This window comes from Phasianus colchicus, chromosome 17 (genome assembly GCF_987193195.1).
Source record: "Phasianus colchicus chromosome 17, bPhaCol1.hap1.1, whole genome shotgun sequence".
Classification (NCBI taxonomy): Eukaryota; Metazoa; Chordata; class Aves; order Galliformes; family Phasianidae; genus Phasianus; species Phasianus colchicus.
The window spans coordinates 10,400,237-10,413,840 of NC_143452.1; the positions used below are offsets into that span (position 1 = coordinate 10,400,237).

The 13,604-nt window shown below is 47.0% G+C and overlaps 1 protein-coding gene across 3 annotated transcripts; it reads right to left on the bottom strand.

The window, feature by feature from the left end:
- Window positions 1-4,491: 4,491 nt before the first annotated feature.
- Window positions 4,492-13,592, bottom strand: PLAGL2 (PLAG1 like zinc finger 2). 3 transcript variants are annotated; one of them, XM_031588628.2, is made up of 4 exons: window positions 13,490-13,592; window positions 10,669-10,893; window positions 9,025-9,419; window positions 4,492-8,113 (listed from the first exon to the last, which is right to left on the bottom strand). In XM_031588628.2, exons 3-4 carry the CDS (start codon window positions 9,285-9,287, stop codon window positions 6,892-6,894), a joined length of 1,485 nt encoding a protein of 494 aa, XP_031444488.1. In that variant the 5' UTR covers window positions 9,288-9,419; window positions 10,669-10,893; window positions 13,490-13,592; the 3' UTR covers window positions 4,492-6,891. The 3 variants fall into 3 exon arrangements, with proteins under 3 accessions (XP_031444488.1, XP_031444495.1, XP_090008404.1); XM_031588635.2 differs by lacking the exon at window positions 13,490-13,592 and adding an exon at window positions 12,903-13,458; XM_090152278.1 differs by lacking the exon at window positions 13,490-13,592 and adding an exon at window positions 12,231-12,896.
- Between the last annotated feature and the right edge of the window lie 12 nt (window positions 13,593-13,604).

The window sequence follows — 13,604 nt, forward strand, 5'->3', positions numbered from 1 at the left end:
GCAGAACCTGATGAAGCAGCAAGACTTTTCCCAGCGCCGCATGTCCTACACGTTGCCATGAAGCTGCCACCAGTCAAGGTATTCTGATTTGTTTCTTCCAGTACTGCTGCCACGTGCTGTGTTGTCAGATGGTTTGCAGCTCCATTCACTCGTGTCTGTGCAACTCGTGCAGCTGATGGTGAGAGCACTGTGCCTGCAGAGGCACGGTGGGGCTGTAGGGCAGCAGGCAGGGAGCTGCTGTTCCCTCTGCTCGTGTTGTGTAGCTGTGTGGGTGCTGCTGGATGGTGGGTTTCACCGTTGGTTTTCAGTTTGATGTCTTTACCTTTGCTTGTCTGTTTTTGCTGTGGGAAAAGAGCAACAGGTTTGCTTCAAAGGTGGCAGCGAGGGAAGGAGCAGTGAGATCGTTGTGGGTTATGGGGTTGCTGGCATCGGTGGCTGCTGAACGTCTGATGCTGATCAGCTGCCAAGATCAGCGTGGGAAATATTTGCATTTTTAAAATCAAAACTCAGCAAGTCATTGGCGTAGTCAATTCTCTTAAAGGGCAAAGGAAGGCTTCAGCTCCACCACCAGGACAGTCTGTGCTGAGCCTGCTACTTTTGGTTCTGAGCAGGATGCAGAAGTGCTAGCTATCTGCACTGTGTTCAGTTAGCGAGGGAGGAGAGTGCTGAGGGGGGATGGGCATATCTCACCCATCTGTGATAGGGATGAGAACGAGATCAGACACAGAAAAGTGTCTGAGCATTGAAAATGACTCTTGGCTTTTACACCTTATCCTGAAATGAGATCCCTGAGAGGGCAGCAGCCTGCTCCCCTTTGGCAAAGTGCTGCTCCAGTTCCTGCTAACAGCTGCTCCTGGCTTGAGCTGTAAGTTTGGTTCTGGTTCAGTACCATCCTGAGGAGCTGAGCATGTCTGGGTGCTTTGCAATGCTTCTGTGTGGGCTGGCATTTGTGGAACCAAGCAACCAATGCTGTCTAACAAATGGTTTTCTCCTCAGTGCAAGAGAATGGCACTGGGTGCCCAGGCAGGGTGCTGTGTCCTTTCTTGGGTCTCATTCTGTGATTGAAAGAAATGTCGAAGTTTGTGCATTTGTGTAGGAAACTGGATCTCTGACTTGCCTTAACACCAGGCCAACCCAAGCCCTATTCCCCTCCACAACAATACCCAGGGTGCATGATTCAAATGCTTTTAATAAACAACTTCCTTATTAAAAAAAAAAAGCTTTCAATTTGAACTTCATTTTGCAAAACAATGAAAGCGTTGATTTTAATTGTGACCTGTACAGTTCCTAATGGCACTTCATTTTATTTTTTTACAATTAAAAAACCTTGTTTATAGCCCCTCAAAATACTCCATTAAAAGAGGTTATTTGCTGTGTACAAAAGTGCTAGAAAGTTTCTTTATAGAAAAACATCAGGCTGTACCCATGGGAAGCTTCTGGCTTGGACAGCGGTGGAGAGGGAGAGCTCTGCAGCACCGGAGAACGGGAACTGCAGCACAGTGGCTGATGTTGTGTCCCTGCCTTTGGCTGCCAGAAGCAGGAATCCCAGGCTCTTCCCTCCGAGACGTTGGTGAGCTCTGGATCATGCTCTGCCCTCGATCTGACGAGCCTCTGATGAGCTGAACTTCGGCTGTGGGCAATCCCACCCGTGGCAATCCTCAGCAGTGTTGGGATTCTCCTTGTGGCTCTGCAGCAGTTTTGAAGCATGACCGCTTCCCAGTGGGGATCTTCACAGCTTCCACAGGTTTCCTCTGCGACCAGCTCAAGGGCAGAGATCTCTACTTTTTTTTTTTTGTTCAATATTCTCATTCAAGTAAAATACCAGTACAAATATTACAAAACAAACTTTCTAAAAATAGTTGCTAGATATTAGGGACCCCTAGCACGAAAAAAAGCCAAGGCTTAGGCACTCAATAGGGCAAGGAGGAGGTTGTGAGCTCAGGACTGGCTTCCACCAGTACTGCGTTGTGCACCAGCCTGGAGCAGGGGGTGCTGGGGACACACAGGAATGGGCTGTGGGCCTGTTGACCTGGGCTTGTGCTGAGCCCATAGGCTTTGCACAGCTTTCTCTTTGTTGTCTCAGTACATTCACCATCAGACCTGGTTGTCTACTTGCATAGAGAATGATACAATATGTGAAGCAGATGGTGAGAATGAAGGGGAAGGTAACAGTTAAAGTGGGGTGTGTGTTAACAAGATGTTTTCTTATTGAGGATCGTTTCCCTAACTGAAAATGAAGAGCTGATGTATCCAATAGTCCAAATTCCACATAATTTTCTTTTGCCTTGTCACAGTGACCTCCCAGTACACAGAAGGTACCTCTGTGTCACTGGGTGTGTGTGCTGAATTTGGGCACCAGTGGGAAGGACTGGGGAAGACCTGGCTTCAGCCATGAGCACACAGTGCAGAGCATGCAAACTACCTGTGCACGTAAGAAGCAAATCATGCTTTCAATAGGAAAGCGAGGCTAAACATTGGGTGTAGATTTGCAGAATGTGATCTGTTTTGGACATCAGAAAATCAGACCCAAGAAAAATTCTGCTTAAGCTGCTTCTGAAGCATTTGGTGAGTGCTCAGCATGGGGATGGCAGAGTCTGCTGGGAAATGCCCCTGGGAGAAGACTTCCTACCTGCAGATACAGAATGCCTGAGATATGTGGAAGGGCTCCTAAAGCAGCCTGCTGATCCACTGGTGTGAACACATGGCAGGTGAGGGAGCAGTACAGAGATGAGCAGAGTGTGACAGAAAGCAGCACGTTCTGGCTAAAGATGATGGAAGCTTGAAAAGTTTTAATGGAGTAGTTCTGTTTGAGCTGTTCTGCTTTGGTTCGTGCACTTCACCTTTTGCAGGGGCAGAGCATCTTATTGGGCTCAAGTAATTAACTGAGAAACAGGCACCCAAGGGAGAATCGAGTGAGTTTGAGTAACTGATTAGAGAGAAGCAAGAAGGTAGCGGTGATGGGGAGAGTGTCTTTGAAATTTTCTTCTTAAAAATTTGAACTACAAGAAGTAGAAAATGCCTCTGTGGGATTATTCTTTCCAGACAGCAAAGGCAAAGCAATGTCAGAGAAAGGAAACGGGGATTTGTTTTTTCCAGTGAACTGCAGGAAATCTCCCAAGCAGCTGCTATTCACCTGCCAGCAAGGAAGGAATTAAGGAACAAAGAGCTGAACTCCCAACAAAAGTACTGAGATCATCAATCTGCCAGAGGGGAAAGAGGGATTTCCATTGAAGTGACATTTTCAACACCAGGGCTGAAGAGCAGGCACTAAGGTGAGCCAGCTGAGCGGGATCTGTCAAGTGAAACTCACTGGAAACAAATGCAAGTTAATGTGTTGTTCCTTCATACAAATGGGTTTTGAGCAAGCTGTAATGCCATGGTGAAAAGCTCTTTGGATTCTGACACAGTTCCAGAAACGTGAGCCTGGGAAGGACTGGCCAGGTGAGTTAATCCTGTGTTGCTGTGGATGGGGCTCACCTGGCATGAGCAAAGGCCATCCCTGTTTTAGTGGGATGTTACATCCTCATCTTTTTGATAATTTAGGGAGATTCTGATCTACAATTGCTGTATCCTATCCTTTCCTGGACTTGTGCTCTAAATATTGGCTATCTGCACAGTCTTGAACCTTCAAGTTAGCCATGCTTTTAACCATTTCTAAACCCTCCTGCCCAATTATTTGCTGTAGTTACTTCCCTTGGGCTCAATCTGATGACACCTTTCTGGCACAGATGTGCCTGCAATGAAGAGCTTTGCTGTCACACCTCAGTGTAAAACCCAGCCGAGCTTGCTGTCTCCTGTATTCATTTAGCCTCTGCTTCAAAAACTCTTCCATCAAAGTATTTTGTCCCTCCCAGGATGGCTCCATCTGTCTGTCCTGGCTGACTTGCAGTGATATCCAGCCCCCGTAGCATAATGAATGCTGTTCCCTCACACACGAATATCCTGTGCATACACAGAACAGTTTTGCAGGCTGTGCTGCAGCACTCAATATTGCATTCTATTTACAAACAGCACCAGTTTGTCTGAGTTGACGTCTGCTGATTTTTCTGGTAGCTCAGTGGACACTTCCCAGTGAATTCAGATTCCGAAGTGGCGTATCTTAGAAGCTCAAAGTTGTTTTCTTAGAAATCAGCTAAAAGTTGCCCACTGATTCGCTTCAGGAAATAATGTTTGTCTGCTTAGCATTCCAAATGGAAGCAGCCTGTTATTTCAGACCAGCTGACAAATTCCTTGCAAGTGTTAGGCTCTGTTGTGGAGCAGAAACTGAATCCAGCTTCCAGTGCAAACACTTGCTATCAGCTTGAGCATGCTGTCTGCAAGAGTGCTCCCTTTGCTGCTGTCAGGTTTGATTCAACTCAAAATGTTATTGCAAGTCCGCTCGCTGGAGGAGCTGTGGAAAGCAAACCACACATGCAACTAATAGTGAAACGAATTCCATTTATTCTTTGACAGGCTACTGGTAGGAGAAAGATGCCTGGCTCTAAGCTCTGCTACCGCTGCTAAAGGAAGTCCAGTGATGACGTCTGTTCAGAGTACAATGCAGGCAGAAAGCAAGAAGGCCGGAAAGGAAAGAAGAAGGTGTGCAATGGCACTGCATAAATCTGATGCTCCTTGCTGTAAGTGATCCATTCTGACCACTTATTCTCTTAAAACTGAAGACAGGGTTAAGGCTTGCATATCATTGGTAACACTGTGAAACTCTTAATTTGCAAGGAGAAAAGCAAGAGCAGATGGGACTGAGGTATTCAGTGATGGTAAATAGAAGACTGCTGCGATGCCCTATTTACCTTTTCTGTGATAGAGAACAAGAAGGCACTCATTGAACTTGGAAAGGCAACAATTTACAGTGGAGAAAGGGAAGTACTGCATTTAACCCAGGGGGATCATTGCCACAGGATATTGCAGAAGTAAATAAATCTTATTTTACATTTTGATACAGAAGTATTATTTGCAGCGCTGTTGGCTAACCTAAAACAACTGATCTATGTTTTGGAAAATCCATGGATCACTATGAAGTCATTCTGGGAAGAATTACTAAACTAAATTAAAAATAAAATTCTTCAGTAAAATGGAAAGGGACAAGCCCATAAGCACAGGCACACTGTGGGATCGGTGGCTCAGCAGAAGGTAACGTGAATTGACTGAAATGGGTGCTCTGGGGAGGTGAGCAAGGACAGTATGTGGCTTCACTGAAAGAGTTAACAGAGTAGAGGTAGATTTTGCATTTCCTAGATTTATAGGGAATCATACTGACAGATTTCCTGGCTGATATTGGCCTATGGCAGTTCCTGCATGCTGAGGTATGAAGATCCGTGTGTCTATAACCAGAAATGGGTACTAAGGTTTAGCGAGAGTGCTCAGGAATGTGAGAGGAGGGACTGTACAAATGCTAAATGACACCCAGCAACTGGCTGCTGCTTGGCTGCACAGCCCTCTGGCTCAGTAGGTAGGGAAGGATTTGGGAGGTAGGACTGGAAGCAGGGGAAGCAGGACTGGATTTCTGGAGGAAAGGCTTAAGTAGAGAACAAAAAGGCCAGTGGGACCAAATTCAAAATGAAAGAGTGACTGCAGGCCTAAACCCTCAGCATTTGTTAGAACTTAGTGTTGGGAAAAATTCTTCAAATACAGTGCAAGTGTAAATGAAGCTGGGACCAAATTTTCCTCCCAATTCCTGGATGTCTTCACCCTCGGACAGGTTAAAAAAAAAAAATAAACATGCATCTCTTGAGACTGCTTCACGGGTAAGCCAAAAGGTACTGACCTCGCTGAATGGTTGTGGTTCATAAAAACAAAGCAAACCTAGGGGCTGGAAGCTTGTTCTCCTCCCTGCCTGGTAGGACGAGACTTGGAGCTGTGGGCCCCCACCTCCTAGCCCAGCCTTTTCTCATGCTTTGGTTTCCAAAACAGACGTATGATCTGTTTGCCTGTAGGAGATATTTAAAAGGGCTCTATACATACACCACAAACATAAGCTTAGTTCTGCAAGCTGCTCCATCCCCTTGACACGTGGATAGTCAGAGAAAATACGCAGGAAGCTGCTGCCTACAGTGGCACAGGCTGAAGTGGTCCAAAAAGCAATGCATTTCCCCATGGGGGAAAAATGTGATAAGTGAAGAGAAATCAGTGCAACCTGACTTCGTCGTGTAAACAGTGTTCTAGCTACACCAGATGTAAGGCCAGTGTATTCTGGTGCCTCCTATTTTTGTAACGGTGGAAACAGAACTGCGTTGTGTAAACAATGTTCACTGTATTGAGTTTAACCTAAAGGCTCTGCAAAGAAGAATGAGGTGACGTGTCTGAACTCTGTATGTAAACGGTCTTTTGTTTAACACTGATGTGGAGTCATCTGAATTTGATGGAGTAAGCTGTATTGGGTGAGAGGATGAGAGGTAGTGGGGAAGGACAGCTTCTTCCCCGTTGGCTTCATACAGAGTGGGTATCTTGACTTCTCCTTCTCCGTGTGAAGGTATTAGCTGCTTTGCCAGAATAGCAGTGTGATAACTTGAAATGGAAGCTGGACTCTTCAAATGTTTAGCCCGAGATGAAAGAGTCTCAACTCCTTCTCAGGGACAGTCCCCTCCCAAAGAGGAACATAGCTCCAGGATCTCGGGGAAGGTCAGTGCTAAGTGTGGCTCCTGATTCACAGATTTAAAAATTACATAAAATATATCCAGTCTATTAGATGAAAACTTTTCGCTGTACAGGACTGAGACTGGCGTGGGAATTTCTGCTGTTCAAGTCTTACAAGTGCTCCTGCCAGAGATCAGAAACCTCCTGTCTGAATCAGCTTTGCAAAGCTTTCAGACCCCAAAGGGAAGTAAGAGTTGTGCGTTTTTAAGGCTCTCCACAAAAGGGTGACTGAAAGATCTGTTCTCCAGTGCTATGTTCAGCTTATTGGAATGCCTGGTGGAAACGTGGCAGCGTGGTTGTGCTCAAGCTTGAGGTGAAGACAGGGGGCAGCGAGTGAAGGGGCCCAAAGTTCAGTGAGGCCCCAGTTCCAGGAGATTCTTGAGGTTGATGTTGCAAAGTAGAAAGCAGTGGCTGTGTCTCCCCCTGTGAGTAGCCCATGACTAATCCTCCTGAAGACACAGGTGGATTGCAAGGAGGAAGGTTTAGGGGGAGGAAGCCAAGAAGATGAGAAAAGTCCATGTTAGCAGCACAGAGAGCCTCTGAAAGGTTAGCAGGGCTCTTGGAAAGCAAAGCCTCATCCAGAGGGGGTGGCTGAGGCGAAGAGGACTGAGGCTCACCAGATGAGAGAGACAGGCTGCCAGGGAAGTCTGACAAAAAGCTGTCCACCTCTACTTTGGGTAGTTTCTCAGGCAAATATGAGGTAGATCCAAGCTGATACTTTGGAGGAGGTTGTGGTGGGGAAGAGATAGGAGAAGACGACTCCAGAGGATAACTCATTCCCATTGGAAGAGAATTGGGAACCAAAGAATGGGGCATCCCTGAGCTTGGCATGGTTTGGAGATGCGTACTGTACATGCCCACAGGCAACATGCCAGGGAAGCTCTTACCACCTATCATGTCTCTGGATGCCATACACAGGACGGGACTCAGCTCTTCTTTTACCGCTACAGATGAGCTGCAGCTTAGAAGACCCAGCATGTCAACTGGCTCTGTCTTAATCTTCAGCAGTTCCTGGGAGTGGCTTTTCTTCATGTGCCTGGTCAGATGATCCTTCCGCCCAAACCTTTGAGCACAGTACTGGCACAGGAAGTCCTTCCGCCCCGTGTGCACTACCAAGTGTCTCCGCACATCTTTCCGAGTGTAGAAGCGTCTGTCGCAGTGGTCACACGGATGCTTCTTTTCCTTAGCTCCACCAGAAGCTCGTCTGGAATGAGCTTTGAGGTGCTCCAGCAGGACTTGGGTACTTTCAAATGTCTGGAGGCACACCTTGCAGCTGAGATCACCACTGGCGGCAGCGTGCATGGCCAGATGTCGCCTGAAGCCGAGCTTTGTGTTGTAGTTCTTGCCACACTCAGGACAGTGGAGGGCCTCCTTGTTGGGATCGTGGGTCTGCAGGTGGTTGCGAAGGTGATCTTTCCGGTGAAACATCTTCTCGCAGTACATACACTGATGAGGCTTCTGAGCAGAGTGAGTGGCCATATGCCTTTTGGGAGAAAAGCAGGAAAGTTTAGACTAGTGTCCAACCCCTAAGAGAACGTGTGCTACTTTTTCAAAATGTTCCATGTGTTCTATGCTTTATGCCATAAAAATCCCAGGTGGCATTTTAACTCTACTAACAGATGCAGAACTGGCAGCCTGGGCAGCAGGCACAGAAGCACAGCATTTCATGCACCGGTTAATGAGGCTGTCCCAGCAGTACCTGTCCTCCCTAGTAGGCATCAACTCTGCAGATGAACACTTCAGTTGCCTACGTGGTTCCTGTTCTTTAAGTTGAGGCTATCAAAGGGGGAAATGACAATGAAAATTCATGACAAGAAATACGTGTTTGCTGATGAGATGGTTTCACTTCATCAGGAAGCATCAGACCTTGTTGCTGTCTGCTGACAGCTAATATGGACTGATTTTTATCTTGGTACCTTATACTGTCTGACACCGTGGTTCATCTAGTCTTCAAGTTCCTAGTGGAACTTTAATTATTCTATCCAATATTTCAGTGCATAAATGGGAGCTCTACTTCATGCTAGAGCAGTAGTGCCATAGCAATATTTCTGTGATTAAAGTTACATAGGTAGGGCTTAACAAATGTGAATGCTATTTTTTCTTTTCATTTTGTTTTTTTAATCTGTGAACTTCAATTTCTGCTTCAATTTCCTCCTTAGTAAAACAAAAAACATATTGAGCTCAGGGTGAACTATTATCTGAAGTTCTCTGCAAGGTGCTTAAAGAGATGCCAAGTATGGTAATGTCTGGGACTCAACTGCTTTGCAAGGTAACAAGGGCATTCCCCCTCCTCCACCTTCTCAGAAATTCAATCAAAAAAACACGATGGAGGGGTTTTCCTGTCTCTTCTGGTAGAGGAGCACTGCTCTGCAGAGGCACTCAGCAGTTACCTACCTATACAGCTTGTACTTAGATGCAAAGGCTTTGCCACAGTGCAGCTGAGGGCAGTTGTACGGTCTCTGCTCAGTATGAGAAAGTGTGTGAGTTCTCAGCTTGTCCACATTAGTGAAGGAGGTCTCTGATATTTCACATTGGCATTTTCCCTGACTTTCAGTCTCTTCACCTCTTGGCCTAGGAACTAATTTCCAGCCTGTCTCATCCTCCTCCTGCTTTGCATCTTGAATCCAGTTGGGAACACTGGGAAAAAATGCCGTCATGGCAGGCCTAGTACAACGTGGCCATGTCAAGCAGAACTCGAGCCTGCAGATGTCTCACTGTGATGCTGTCTGGGTGCAGTTTCTGTTGGAACTCTCAGTGACCAAACTGCTTTAACAGCAAAATGTCGTCATCTGGAATCACAGAAGAATTGGTGTTAAGGTCCTGCATCTTCCACCTGAGCACACAAACAAGGATGAGCATCAACAAGCACCGTAGACACGTGAAGACACTCATGCTGCATGTTCACAGACTTGGAAAACTCATATCTCCAGAATTCATGTGGTTCTTTTCTCCCTTAAGCCCTATCTCACTTGCCTGAATAAAGCTTAAGCTTCTCTGAATAATGTTTCTGCAACTATTAACAGCCAGTGTTACCTGCTGCATGCATGCTGCATGCATTTTGTCCTGAAATAAGTGGGTGTCTCCCTGTGCCTCCACGTACCCCACCTTTCCCAGGCTCTTTTTGTGGAATTTCTTCTCATCTTCTTTTTCTATGTTCTTTGTAGTCTGTTCTCCCTTCCTCTTGACCATTGCTCACACGGAATTCCTTTCTAGAACTTCCCCGAGGAACCAAGGTATGTATCTATGTCTTTTCATCCTATCAGCCTGTTACACTTCTAAGACCATCTCCTAGCAAACCAATCCGCACAACCACTCATAGGTTAACCAGGCTGTGGAAGAAAACTTGCTACTACCAGCAACATCACACCTTTTTCAGGAAGACAGAAATGTGACTTCTCCTGAGGATGCTATTAGTCATTGTGCTTTCTGTTTTCTATCAGAGGGTAAATTTTCCCTCTCTGAATTACCCTCTCTGTTGTTCTTCAGTTGTGTTTGTCTTGGCGGTAGAGCGCTGCATTTCTGTAAGGTTCTACCAGCAGTTACCAGTAATCAGTTAGCTGGAATAAAAACCTCAGAAAAGATCTCTTTCACTGAATTTAGCTGCCTAAGAAACTTCTTAAAATAGCATCAAACCCTCAAGCTTTTTCTTACTCCATGATTGCTTCAGAGGGAGGAACTTCCTGCCTGTACATCAGCATGAGTGCCAGTTGTGGGCAGGATGTGCAACTGTGAGGGAACTAACCAACCCCCACCAAGAAAGTGCACCAGTGAACGTTATAAATAGCTGAAATAACAATAACGGTAGCTACACAATCAATCACAACACCATGAGTGTCTCCCACGGGGTGGAAAACACCGGGAAACGGGATGACTTTAAGACAATGTGTCACTGAGCATGATGTTTGGAAATGTCTGTTAAGAATGGAATTCAGCTTTGTGCAAGCTGAACCTACACAGGCAGAGCACAATAAAAAAAGGACAAGAATTGCTGAGGTGCCATTTTGATACAAGCCAGTGTGATGCGACAGCTGCTCCTACCCTTCAAGATGCACAAATCCTGTGTTTCAGAGTGGTTTTCCTTCATAGGTGTCTGAGACTGCAAATATTTCACCTCTGTATGGGGTGGGTGCTGGAAAAGATAAATGCTTTCTATTTCCCGTGTCAGAGCTGCGCACACATTCCAAGAGTCTCTGTCGTTTTCTCCAGGTATTTACTTCTTTCCCTCTGAACAAGCTCAGCCATCTGTGCTGGTTTCAGAACTACCTGAAGAAAGACAAAATTTGAAAAGTGCTGTCTTTAATAGTACGGTACATGAACTATCTATTGCTCTCTGAGCAATACACAAGTTAAGATACGAGAATCTCTGAAACTGACTACTGTAAAATTTAATTAACCTGTCCTTAGAATAGCGAGGTTTTTGCAAGACAAAAGGACTCTACCTATTTGAGTCTGTTTCTAATTCTAAAGGCATGTCATAGGACACTCTGAGAGCTGCAGAATAAGAAAGAAAAACAGAAAAAAATGAGGGGCTTGCACATTAACAGTGAACTCTATAGCAGCTTGGTTCATCTAATAGTAATAGCAGAAGCATAGTGACACAGATCTTCCGAAGATTAATGATGTAGCTCATGCTTGGCTAGAAAACTCTGCACAATCCATATTTTGTATTCAAAGTATGTTTCCAATGTGCCCATGTTGATTCTAATGCTGTAGCCACCAGAGAAACAGTCACCACAGCACAGAAACACTTCACCTCCACTTGTTCTGAGTATCTTTCAGACCACAGGGTTGGTACCAGCACTGAAGAAACTCTTTATCATAAGAAAGTTCTACTCTAGCCCATAAAAAATACTTCTAGCCTATTTAGCTCCTGAAAACTCTGATAGGAGTAGTACAGAAAACTGCCATCACCAGATGAATCTCTCCTATGCTTCAGTTGCGCAGAGGTTGAGAAGTTTTCACAGTGAACATCAAGCTCAAAAAAAGATATCCACCTGAGGACTGGACTCCCACTAGCTGTCAGCTGACATGGCATATTTCATTACTATGTGTCAGCTTTGTGTAAATTTAAGAAACTCCCTGGCATAAAATCCTTTGCCTACTTTGACAGTTTTTTCCAGTAGTTACACCTCAAAGAGTGGCTCAGTCATATAGCACTGCTGCACAGCTTCTGCCCCTGCCAATAGTACAGAACTGGGACCTGTACAAAATAACAGGAGAAACTAAGAGGAGTCTGGATTCGTTCACTGACCACCAGCTGAGCTGTGTCAGTCCCACTGCAGCAGATTGGCAGAAGTAGGGAGGCCAGGACAATGGCCCTGCCTGAGGAGTACCATATTGTGTAGCTACAGTTTCTCTTTTCTAGAGAGCATTGCTGGTGTATAATTTGAGTTTGTCCACCCTTGTGTCTGGTGAGCCTTGCTATGCCAGGAGTCCTTTCCCTCCTGAAGGCAGAGGCTGCACTTCTGCATTCACAACTATTCTGGGACTGGTGGAGTTGGCCATGGGGCTCTAGGTCTCTTAGCCCTCACCACCTGGTTCTGAATGGAGCTGGCCCAGCTATTCTGCAACTGCAGCATGGAGCCTCTGAAGGAACTCACCCTGATGAAAAGTAAATTATTTTTCAGTCTTTCCTCCCTGAGGCGCATCCGTGCCCCATTCAGGTTTCCTTTGCCATTTTAAGTTGTTCAGGCTTCTACTTGCTCAGGTGGAAGACATCAGCAAGACAGCAGAAAGCAGAGAGCTGTAATTCTGATGGAAGCTCAGTGTCAGCCTGGAGCTGGAGCTCAGAACAGCTCCTGGCAGAGCTGGCACCTGCCAGGCAGAGGGGCATGAGCTCCATCCTTCCCCACAGTCACTCCAATACAGTGACCACAATACTGCAGCACTGCTCCTCATACCGAAACAAAGCCAACCCCAGCCCCATTATAGGATCCTAATCAAGTTCTGCTCCATCTCCAACTGCAAAGTGCTACTGCCAGACCTCACGCTGCTGGTATGACTTCTGTATCCTCTGTCATTTTCCAACATTGATCTCATGTCAGTATTGTTGACCTGGTTGCAGTCCTTCAGTACCGGCTCTGCCAACACTACAGCCAGGTGTGAAAATCACTTTTCTCCCTCCTCACACACGCAGGGCTGCTCTGCCCCTGTGCTACAGCCACACATCCAACACACACGGCACTGGGATCTCCTATGCCAACCCTTACTTCCTCACAGTATAGTTGCTCCATAATTTGTAAGTAGAACTCCAGCTCCAACCTCAGCCTCACCTCTCTGCCTGACCCCGGGTGCACCTTGGACGTTCCCTTTGCATGTATACAAGGCTCCCTTTCAAATCAAACGGTTCTATGACTCTATAATATCTGAAGCTCCACTCAGAGCCCCCTTGGCCACACGGTGTGCTTTTCCCTCCTGAACCCCCTCCGCGGGCCGTTTCACCCCCCGAATCCCCGCCGATCTCCCCACTGACAGCGCATAGAAGGAACATAAAGGCCGAACCAATTCCGAACCGCGGGGAACCCCGCACGCAAAATGGCTCCGGGGCGACTTATCCCCCAAATCGCTACTTTCACTCATTTAGCTCCGAAGGACCGAACGTCTACAGCCGGCAGAGGGAAACAGCGGAGCCGCCGGTTCCACCGAGCATCCCCCGCCCTACTGAAAGCCCCTCGTGCCGCCCCTTCCCCGTTTCCATGGCGCAGCGCTGAGGGGAGGGCGGGAGGAGGGCCGGGCCTACGTCCCCCAGCTGCCCCCTCACGCCCCTCTCTCACCCCTCGCTCTGAGGAGAAACCCGGCCGCGGAGGGGAGGAGGCCGCCCTGACGCCACCCCCAGGCCGGTTCCGCTGCCCGCACTCACCCCGTTCCCCCGGGCCCCGCCAGGCGCGGCTCCGGCCCAGGCCGCGGCGGCCCCATTGTGCGGGGCATTGTGGGAGTGACGTCACGAGCCCCACTTCCGGCCCGATGGCGGCCGC